The sequence below is a fragment of the Gossypium hirsutum genome, chromosome D03 (genome assembly GCF_007990345.1).
Source record: "Gossypium hirsutum isolate 1008001.06 chromosome D03, Gossypium_hirsutum_v2.1, whole genome shotgun sequence".
NCBI classification, from domain to species: Eukaryota; Viridiplantae; Streptophyta; class Magnoliopsida; order Malvales; family Malvaceae; genus Gossypium; species Gossypium hirsutum.
The window spans coordinates 42,745,546-42,756,743 of NC_053439.1; the positions used below are offsets into that span (position 1 = coordinate 42,745,546).

General features: G+C 33.5%; 2 protein-coding genes across 12 annotated transcripts; one reads left to right on the forward strand and one right to left on the reverse strand.

The window, feature by feature from the left end:
* The first annotated feature begins 481 nt into the window (after positions 1-481).
* Positions 482-7,161, forward strand: LOC107949660 (pentatricopeptide repeat-containing protein At5g62370). Of its 11 annotated transcripts, XM_041090156.1 has the most exons (7): positions 483-3,433; positions 3,580-3,741; positions 3,821-3,898; positions 4,175-4,266; positions 4,392-4,501; positions 4,587-4,844; positions 5,149-7,161. In XM_041090156.1, exons 1-2 carry the CDS (start codon positions 715-717, stop codon positions 3,606-3,608), a joined length of 2,748 nt encoding a protein of 915 aa, XP_040946090.1. In that variant the 5' UTR covers positions 483-714; the 3' UTR covers positions 3,609-3,741; positions 3,821-3,898; positions 4,175-4,266; positions 4,392-4,501; positions 4,587-4,844; positions 5,149-7,161. The 11 variants fall into 11 exon arrangements, with proteins under 11 accessions (XP_040946092.1, XP_040946089.1, XP_040946090.1 ...); XM_041090158.1 differs by lacking the exon at positions 5,149-7,161 and having other exon boundaries at positions 482-1,087; positions 1,348-3,741; positions 4,587-5,094; XM_041090154.1 differs by having other exon boundaries at positions 483-3,741.
* On the reverse strand, positions 5,272-6,835 carry LOC107949662 (pectinesterase 2-like). Its single transcript, XM_041090159.1, has 2 exons — positions 6,073-6,835; positions 5,272-5,963 (listed from the first exon to the last, which is right to left on the reverse strand). Exons 1-2 carry the CDS (start codon positions 6,467-6,469, stop codon positions 5,272-5,274), a joined length of 1,089 nt encoding a protein of 362 aa, XP_040946093.1. The 5' UTR covers positions 6,470-6,835.
* Positions 7,162-11,198: the final 4,037 nt, after the last annotated feature.

Below are 11,198 nucleotides of genomic sequence, written 5' to 3' on the forward strand. Positions count from 1 at the left end.
ATTTAGTGATTGAGGACCTATGATGCAAGGGGGCTCCTCTTCTACACTAAGTTAATCTAGTAATTTAATTCAATCTAGAAGTGTAAATTATTATCTTCATAAATTTAATTAATCTAAGTTAAATAAAATCTATTAATTAAAACTCTAATTATCCAAAAATATCTCTAATAAGAATCATAATAGAATAAAAAAAATCATAATATAGTTAAACACAACATTCACCCCACCATCTTTTTGTTAACCAAGTTATCTAAGGGCTAGTTACAAGATTAGTCCCACATTAATTATTGAAGATCGAATTTAATACTAAAATCAAAATTCAATTTAGTTTAAAAATTATATTCATAAAAATACTAAAAATCTAAAATTTATGTTTTTATCCGAGATTTATCAAGTCCAAAATCAGATTTTAAGCCCAAAAAGCCGATTTAATAGCCCACTCTTAAAATGGAAAAAGGGCAGAGTATGGTAGCAGAAAACCCTGCGAGTAACGACCCCAGGGTTTTAAACTAACACAACTGGAGCCTCAGCGCTTTTTGTTCGTTCGGCCTCAGCGCTCTACTTCTTCTTCTTCCCATTTCTTTCTGCAGTCTCTTTGGGCCAATCATACTAAGAAAACGGGACAATTTTGTCTTCCAAAAGTTTCTGTTATGCCTACTTGTTCCTTCTTCTTACTAGTGCTTTAAACAAAACTCCCATCCACCGTTTCTAAACATGACGAATAAGAGAGTTCTTTCACGTCACCTCTTCTTCAAATCCAGAAGAGCAGTAACAACCTCAGCTGCTCTTCCATTAGACCCCTCCTACGCCACCGTTTCATCCATCCCCGCCGACCATTTTTCCCTTTGCCTCTCCTTCTCAGAGCAACTCATTAATCGTGGCTTACTATCCTCTGCTCGGAAACTCTTTCAGTGTGTCGTTTCTAACTCTTCTCCTGTCTCTGATGCATTATCAACCGTTGATTTCGTCACTTCCCGTGGCTTGGACCTTGATTTATCCACATACGCTGTTCTCATTAAGAAGCTTGTGCAATCAGGGCATCTCCCGTTGGCCTACTCTTTTTACTCCGATTATATTATTGGTAGAGGTATTATTCCTGACTCCTCTATTGCTAATTCTATAGTCATTTGTTTGTGTAAGTTAGGGAAGTTAGAGGAAGCTACAATTCTTTTTGATCGGCTTGTAACGGACAATTCTTGTGAAAAGCCTGCCTTTAATGCTCTCGTTAGGCTGCTATGCTCGCAAGAAAGATTTTTGGATGCATTTGATTACTTTATTAAAATGATTAATATTAATGTTAATTTGGGTTGCTGGTATTATAATGTGTTGATTGATGGACTATGTCAGAAAGGGTATTTGGAAGAAGCGATTCAAATGTTTGATTTAATGCCTGAAAGAACAGAATCGTTACCTACGCTTCATTTGTACAAGTCTTTGTTTTATGGTCTTTGCAAACAAGGGTGGGTTGTGGAGGCTGAGTCTTTGTTTGGAAAAATGGAGTCGCAGGGTTTCTTTGTGGACAAGACGATGTACACTTCATTGATAAATGTATACTGTAAGGGTAGGAAGATGAAAATGGCCCTGAGAGTTTACTATAGGATGCTCAAGATGGGTTGTAGGCCGGATAGTTATACTTATAACACATTGATCCATGGGTTTGTTAAGATGGGTTTGTTTGATTACGGTTGGGTGTTATTCAACCAGATGATGGAACAGGGACTGCAGCCAAGTGTGGTCACTTTTCACGTTATGATAAGTAATTATTGCAGGGAAGGGAAGGTGGATTGTGCTTCTATGCTTCTGAATAACATGATTAGCAAGAATTTAGCTCCTAATGCCCACTGTTACACAGTTCTAATTACATCCTTATATAAGGAGAATAGGATAATGGAAGCAGAGGAATTCTATGAAAGGATGCTGAATGGTGGTCTTGTTCCGGACCATGTTTTGTTCTTCAAACTTATGAAGATGTACCCTAAGGGGTATGAACTTGACATTGCTTTTATGGTTCTGAAGGCAATAGCTCTAAATGGGTGTGGGTTTGATCCATTATTACTTCCGGTTTCTGCTAATGAAGAATTGGAGCAAAAGATTGTGATTCTGATTGAGGAGATCTTGAAAAGCAACTTGCATCTAGCCAAAGTTGCATTCAATATACTTATAAGTGCCCTTTGTGAGCAAGCACAACAGGATAGTGCTTTGCATTTCATGGATAAAATGGAGAGTCTAGGATGCATGCCTCTCCTTTTTACTTACAACTCCTTGATAAAGTGTCTTTCCCAGAAGAGTCTTTTTGAGGATGCTGAATCCCTACTCAATCGTATGCAAGCTCAAGGTATCTTTCCAGATCAAGCAACCTGTTTGATAATAATAAATGAACACTGTAAACATGGGAATCTGGAACCAGCTTTTGATATCCTGGACCAAATGGAGGACAGAGGAATGAAACCTGGTGTTGCTATTTACGATTGCATAATAGGTTCTCTTTTCCGGCAAAAAAAGGTATCTGAAGCTACAGCTATGTTCGTAAGGATGCTTGAGTCTGGGGTGGATCCTGATGAGATTATTTATTTAACAATGATTAATGGCTTTTCAAATAATGGAAGAGTCATTGAAGCCGATCGGCTATTTCATGAAATGATAGGGGCTGCTATTAGGCCGACATCTCATTCTTACACCGCTCTGATTAGCGGGTTAGTCAAGAAAAACATGACTGATAAGGGATGCACGTATCTTGAAAAGATGTTGGATGATGGTCTTGTGCCTAATGCTGTACTGTACACCTCTCTCATCAGTAATTTCTTGCAGAAGAGAGAGTTTGAATTTGCTTTTAGATTAGTTGATTTGATGGACAGAAACCAGATTGAGCGTGACCTGATCTTCTATATTTCACTGGTCAGTGGTTTTTACAGAAGCATCAGCAGCAGGAAAAGATGGTTCTCTATGAGGAGAGGGTCTGAAAGAGCAAGAGAAAAATTGTTCCAACTGCTCCACCGTCAATCTCTACTGCCAAAAGAAAAGAATTTAAGAGTTTCTGATAGTTCTCCTGAAGCTATGAAATGTTTTGCTTTGAAGCTTATTCAGAAGGTTAAACAAACAAGGTTTATGCCAAATTTGTACCTCTACAATGGCATAATTTCTGGATTTTGTGAGGCAGATAGGATGCAGGATGCATATGATCATTTTGAATTGATGCAAAAAGAAGGCGTACTTCCCAATCAAGTGACTTTTACCATACTTATGGGTGGACATATTAAAGCTGGTGAAATTGATCATGCCATAGGCTTATTTAATAAAATGAATGCAGATGGTTGCACTCCAGATGGCATTGTGTACAAAATTTTAGTAAATGGCCTTTGCCAGGCTAGTAGATTACTTGAAGCGTTGTCACTTTTACATGTGATGCACAAGAGGGGGCTCATTCCTAGCAAGGGTACTTATGAAATTATACTTCAGTATTTTTGTGCTAGTTATTTGGCCATCCCTGCATTCAAGATATTCGAAGAGATGCTTGTCTGTAGTCCAGGCCCACGGTTATATTATTATAACTGGTTGCTTTGTATCTTATGTGAACAACAGAAATTGCGGGAAGCACGTATAGTATATGATTCAATGATTCAAAGTGGCAAATATCCTTATAAGCCAACTAAAAGTCTCTTCATCAAAACATTTAGAAAATGAGGAGAAAGTTACTTTGATTTAATGATTCAAGATAATATCCCAATTTAATTTACATAGTTGGTAAGCAAATCATTTTGTGTAAATTTTTACTTTAATTTTCTTCATGGTTCTCCAATATTTTCTTTTATTTGAAATGTAGCAAGATGGACTTCTGCTGACGGCAATGTTGGTATTAAATTATTAATTCCTCTCTTCTGTTAGCTGCAAGAACAAAGAGGTTAGTTTGCTATTGCTGGTGATGATGACCCGATAGATTTTGGTTCTACCAAAAAAAAGTTTGTTTTCTGCAACTTGGACATGAATTTTCAATTTTAAAAAAATGGCATCATTTTTTTGTTAAGGTAATTTGTTTGAAAAGGATAAAATATAGGTTAGCTTATTCCAATTTGATGTAGCTGCATTTGGTATTTCCTTGTCCTCTTTAACAAAACCTTTTCTTTTTTGGTAGGAACGACTTTTCCTATAGTTCTGATTCCAGTCTGTTTTTTGGCAGCTAAAGATATCATGGCTTGGTGCCAGTGGAGTGTTATTGAAGACATGCCAGAAGGTATTCTTTCACAAACATAGGATGAGATGTTGCTCATGGTGAGTACTTTTATTTTCCTCAATGTTTTTATATCATCTTTAATGTTTTCAATTTTCAAATGTTTGTAGAATTAGTAATATCTATATTGTTTCTTGAATACTTAACAGCCTTGTTGCTATTACAGCCCTGAAAAATCAAGGGAGAAGTTTAAACTTTAGGCAGACATAAAAGTTTGTACTTCAGTGTTATGAGTTTTCCAGATCCTTCAGATTCCTGGTTCTATAGAACTTACAGGTAATCCAACATGAATGCTGTATTTATACTATTAAGGATTTGTTCTCTACAATGCTCAACTTAGTGAAATATCTGCTGATGGCAGGGATAAAGATAAGTGTTATACAAACTTTCCTGTGTTCATACAACTGGTAGTGTGGTCCACTTTAATGGAGAAGCTAATATAATATGAAGAGCGTGAATGATGCAGAGTGATGACTGTTGTAAACTTCTAATGAAATGCACCTTTTAGTGTCTTGCTTTGCATTCTGCAAGGGTGTAGGTTTTCAACCCTGCAAGTCAATTTATGGCGTGAGATGGTCGGGCATTTGACAATATTTACTTCTGAGAAGCAAGTAAATGGGTAATGCTCTACGGAGTTTCACTTTCACAGAGTTTTGTTGATGGAGAAAGCTCGTTTCTTGCTAGGAGGCAGCTGTTATACTATGCATAGAATAGATGAAGCTCCCCTTCAACTTGCAGGCTGATGTTATGCATAAAAGCTGAAGGACACCCTTTGTTCTCTTCTTTTACCTTTGTTGATTTGCTTAGCAATAATTTTGGTTGATTTCGGGTTCATACTGCATCATATATGTATAATTTGTTCCTCTGTGTATTGTGGCCGGGAAAAAAAACATTAATTTATTTATTATGCGTGTATGACACAGGAGAAATTCTTCTACATAATCATGTGGATTTCAACCAGTATAAGAAAGACGCGGCAGCAATGAAAGAACAAAACAATGTTTGGGAACAAATTGAAAATGAGTGATACGGTTAATATGATGAACTCAAAGACCAGGAGTGAATGGTATCCCAGCGTTTGGCAACCATGATGTTCCAGCAATGAAGTTAGCCACTGTGAACTTTGATGCTTCAGTAGCACTGGTTATAACTCGGTAACCTTTCCATTTTACCCTTCTACTTGTCGGAGCAGCGGGGCCGATGTTTTGGTACTCTCCATAAAACGAGGTATTTAGAGCAAAGTCTCCATCCCATTCAAGCCAGCCTGCAGGATCCACCAAGGAATCAAGGTAAGTTTTCATGAAAACAGTACGTGAGTACTCCTTCCATGGCCGTCCCAAGAACGTTTTGAATGAACTAAGCACCGGGGAAAGGTCAGCAGTTGCCATCACTCGTGATCCATGGATTATAATGCCAGTATTTTGGTTAGGATCGGTCCTGCCTTGGGCAGTTACCATGTTCTTTTGCTGATCCATTGGCCTCCTTGCATAAATCATGCAGTTCTGCAAAACCACAGCTGCATTTCCAAAAATGAAGTCTACTGTGCCATATATGTAGCATTCTTTGTAGAACTGTCGTTGAGAATGGACGTAGAGTGTGTCTTGGTATCCCTCGAAGCCACAGCGGTAGAAGACAGAAAGATCAGAGCCTGATCTCAAGGCCACTGCTTGGTGCTTCTGCGGTCCTGCGGTGTTGTGGAATGTTATGCCACGGGCAATAAACCCTTCACCCGTTACCGCTGAATACACAACATAATATAAACATTATTATTATTTCCAAGAAATAGTTATGAACTTATAATCAAAGGTTTACAACAGGAAATTTAGAAATCCAGTAAGCAAAATTACCAACAGTTGCAGAGTCAAAAGTGGTGGAACCATCTCCAACGCTTCTGCTGCCAGTGATAATGGTGTTCCTCAATCCATCTCCAACCAACATGATATTCTTCAACTTATTGCCAATCTCAAGGTTTTCTTGGTAAATCCCACTTTTTACACGTATCACAAATCTACCTTTCCCACTCCTTTTTGAGGCGGCATCAAGTGCTTCCTTAATAGTCCTATGGTTCCCCGACCTGTCTCGAGCCACCAAAAGGTTGGGTGTTGGCGAAGAAGACTGCAACAGCTTTCTGTCACCGGCCTTGAGCCAGCTAGGAAAGCCGTGTTTGTAACTTTGGGGCACAAATGAAGCGTTACTAGTCAAAGCCAAAGCATTGCTTATTAGCTTTGAGACATTGTTGGACATGATTAGGGGTAAAACATAATCAGAAACCCTTAGCTCAACGAACCCTGCCCGACAAGTTTCAAGGTTGGTGAGGGCAGTACTTAGCTAGGTTTGGACGTCGAAATCGGTGCATTTGGTGGAGTGTAAGGTTTGGTTGATTTGAAGAATGGTTTGTTGATAGAGTTTCAAACAATCAGCCCATGCAGCTTTCTCCTTGTCATTTCGACATTTCTTGCCCAGCCACTTGGTATGAGTCTCAGCATGGAGTGCACGTTCCAAGGCTATTCCCACTGCCACTTTGCGGAACTCGGATTTGGTCTTGGGCACCAAGGGTTTGGGTTCTTGGCGCATGAAATACTTGCAAGGCTGCGGGTTTGGGGTTTTGTCGCACCAATAGTCCATTGCATTGGTGACTACAGATGAAAGGGTTGGCGAAACCGCCATGGACATGATCATAAATAACACAAAGCAAGCTAGCTTAGTTGCCATTTTCAAATTCTCTAATTTGCTCTAGTAGCTTTCAGTGTCGTTGTTTATATAGGAGAAACAAGATATGGTGTAGGCTTTTTTGACAGGGTGGCATAAGTTTGAACACTAGAAAATGACAATAATCATACCAACCATGTTTAATTAATTAATATCCAATAATCATTCAAACAATCTAAACTCTTCTCTTATTATTATTTAATGATATATGATGATTGATTAATCTATGAGGGCGTTGCTATATATTGTTTATTCATGTTTACGGAAGGCATATTTGGTAGTAGGGAAACACGTCTTTTGGTACATGCTATTTCTTATCCTCTCTCCGCGTACAAATCATATAGATGTGTGTTTCAAAATAACATACAATAAATAATAGAATGTAAAAAAATAATAATAATAACAACACATGCAATAAAAATATTACTTTACATTGTGAGTAAAATAAAATTTAAATAGGTAAATACATTGAATTAAGAATATTAAATGCAATTTAATTGTTTATCATAGTATTATCATTTTTTAAGTTGGTATCAAGTTAATTTGAGACGCTAACTCAATCAATGAAATTATCAATATATGGCGCACACACGATGCGGGTGAAAAAAGTTATGTAATATATTTATTAAAAATTGACATAAAAACTATTTTTTTTGGATAATTTAAAAACTAAATATTATTTTGGTTGAAATGGTATGATTGAAAGAGTTTATGTTGGTATTTTGAGTTCAAATCCCATCATAATTTTTTTCTACATTTTATATTAAAAAAATAAAAAATGCATTCAATAAAATTTGTTATATATAGTATAGATAGATATACCACCTGCCAATATATCTCAATTACATCTATATAAATATATTTATATATAAATATAAATTTTAAAATTATTAATTAAGTTTAATAATTTAATTTAATAGCTTTAATTTAAAATTTAATTATAAAATAATCAAAATCGTTAAGATAAAAATTTGAAAGGTGGCTTAAAATATCAAATTTTTATACCAATTGATGTGGATGGTATGCACCGTACAAGACGATATTGACCAAAATTGGCCAAAATACACCAAAATTTTAATCAAAATAAAATATAAATTACTTGATACTAATTTAGGACCAGAACGACACATACCGGTACAATACCAACTATCATAATTTTACCCATACGATACGTAAAAATTGTGATTTAAGATGTGTTTAAAATTTTATTTTTAACGTACCAAAAAAATTATTTTTAAAAATTTCATTTAATTTAAAAATGAAATTTCATCATTTAATTCTTTAAATGTATAATTAAGTGTTAACATTGAAAAGAGTAAGTTGATATTGTTTTTTAAAATTTATATTAAAATAAATTATCTCATTATTTTTGTTAAAAACAATATATTCAAAATATTATAATTAATTTTTATACAAATAATATAAAAATTATAAATATGATAAAAATAATAAAATAAATAAATATTTTTCAAATATTTATTACTATTAAATAACATAATTTTATTCAATACGTAATGCTTACTAATATAAAAATTTTACACTAAAAATTATATACTTAGTTTTTTAATTTATCAAACACCTAATTTTGGATATGTTTTGACTTTAATTTGGTATTGCTATAGCTGACCTTTTTCTTTTGGGTGTATTGCTATAGCTGACTTTAATATATAAATACAAAAAATGATTTTAAATGAGAACAAAAATTTTATTTCTCATCCTCCTCTTGAAAATGGATAAAGATAATATGGAATTACACTTTCATACAATTCTAATACGTGGTGCTATAACTAATTGTTTAAAATATGCCTTAAGTTTCTATACTCTTTGCAAATTTAGAATTTAGTCCATATACAATTATTTTTAAAAATTTAGTCCCTTACTTTTCAGATTTCAAATCCAGGTATAATTTTTAACACTCTTAAATTTTTTTTTTGTTAAATTTGTTGATTTGACATTTTAAAATTAAAATAATAAAGCTCGCTTAATAGCTATGTAATTAAAAAATGGTTATGTAATGAACTTGAATTTAATAAAATGATTTTAACAGTTGAAACATGAATTTTGAAATCTAAGAGATAGAAAGACTAGACTCCTAAAAATAAGAGTACATAGACTAAATTCCAAATCTATAATGATTATAAGAAGTTATGGCATATTTTAACCTAATTAATTTCTAAAAGCGGTCGGGGTAAACAATAAAGGGATAAATCTCAAAATTATACATGAGCTTTGATTTAATGTGCAATTATATACATGAACTTTAATTTGGTGCAATTATACGCGGAAAACTTTAGTTGTGGTTCAAATGTATACTTAAGCTTTAATTTTGATTTAGTCATACACATTTAAAGAAATAAATACATTAATTTATTTTTATATTGAATAAATATAATTATTTATGTATGCAATACATAAACATAAAATGATGTTATATGAATAATTGTATTAATAATTTACAAGAATTGGATCATGTATAAAATTATACAAAACACAACTACACATTAAACCATAACTTAGGATTTATCCAACAATACCGCTTTAGCATTTAAGGAGTTGGAATCAGTCTTGTCTTAATATTTCGCAATAATTATAATATTTATATTTAGTTTGAATGCATTTCCCTTCAAATTAATATTTATGTTTGATTTATGTTACATTAAAATGGTATGGGAAGTAATGTTGTTGATTTTCTTTATATAGTTCAATAAATATTGATGATACCCGAATGTTTTTTGAATTTTCATCTACAAATTTGATTGCGAGCATTATTATTTGGCGTTCATCTTCACTGTTCGCGAAGCGGTGCTTCTTTTTGGTCTAAACATCCAATTACCATATAATTTATATCTTTCTTCAGTGCTACCATGATTGTAAATAAAGGGAATATAAATTTTAGGTTAGTTAAATTATTATTCACATATTTTATACTAATATCTCTCGAGTTCTGTAAGTTATATCTTTGTATCAAGTATTTCCTCTGTGAATCATGCATGATTTTCCGTAGAGATTAGAGGCAAAATCCTAACATGAGGACAATACCTTCAATTATTAGAGATTCAATTAATTACCTGATAAATGACATTTTCAAAATTTCTCAAAAACAATTATCATCCTACAAATCCACTATAACTAACATACTATTCTAAAAAAAACAAATTAATGAAGTAAAATTAGATGGTGGGCAATGAACAATAGTTGTATTTTTCAAAAAAAAAAATTTAACAATTTCTTTTAAATTAAACTATATTTATATTTTAACAATGTTCTTCCAACTATGATTATCTATATTCTCTTCTTAATTAATTTAGGTATAATTCATGGGTTATAGTACATATAAAAGGATAAGGTCAAACTAGTTTCATCAGAAACAATGTTCTAAGGATTAAGAAAAGTTCAAAATGCATGATTGCGCTTGTCTGGACGGGTGCATTGATTAGTGGTGGTTAATCTTTGTATTAGTGGTGGCTAACCGCACGGTTGTGTTTGCCCTACACCTCGATTTTTCAATTACGACACCGTCCAGTCACACAGTCGTGTGTCCCTTGTTTTTCAGATTTTACAAACATTAAATCTATCGAATAAAACCTAAACATAACCTATGCATGTCGGGCATCATTCCACATCCAAGCATCAACCAAAATATATTATTTAACATGATGCTTCCTCAATTATAAAGAGACTAGACATATAATCCAAGCAACCAAACAATCCATCAACAACATGACTAAAGTCATTACATATATACATAATATTCAAATAGCAACAAGCCACAAAATGACCATTATAAATATATAAACATCTTAGGTACATGCCAAGACTAAAAAGAACCATTCACTGACATTTGAGTTCGGGATTGTCGCTGAATGTTGAAACGAAGATCAAATCCTTAAGTACCTAACTTGCGCACGGACAGTAAAACTGTACATTGAGTAACTCAATGGTACTTCTATAATCCGAATATTAATAACTAATCTAACATATAATGATGTATAAGTTAACATACATAATAAAATGCAATATACCCATTACCATATACCAATTCACTTATTTATTTCTCAAATCTATCACATATTTACTAATACTAGAACATGTCATATTCACTTCATATATCATTTGCTAATTAGATCAGATGTTAGCATATTCCATCTCAAAATTTTACCATTGAATACATTCAAAGTTCATAATCATCCTTAACTTAAATGTTCCACCATCATGGTTCCAGTTTCCATTTTCAATTCCCTATTAACATGACTCGGACTCGGAT

What these genes read in the sequence shown, in the direction of transcription:
- LOC107949660 (XM_041090155.1), top strand. Translation starts at nt 715, where the DNA reads ATGACGAATAAGAGAGTTCTTTCACGTCACCTCTTCTTCAAATCCAGA.
- LOC107949662 (XM_041090159.1), bottom strand. Translation starts at nt 6,469, where the DNA reads ATGTCCAACAATGTCTCAAAGCTAATAAGCAATGCTTTGGCTTTGACT. An exon ending in TTTTGACTCTGCAACTGTTG is followed by an intron (nt 5,964 to 6,072) that starts GTAATTTTGCTT and finishes TTGTGTATTCAG; the next exon opens with CGGTAACGGGTGAAGGGTTT.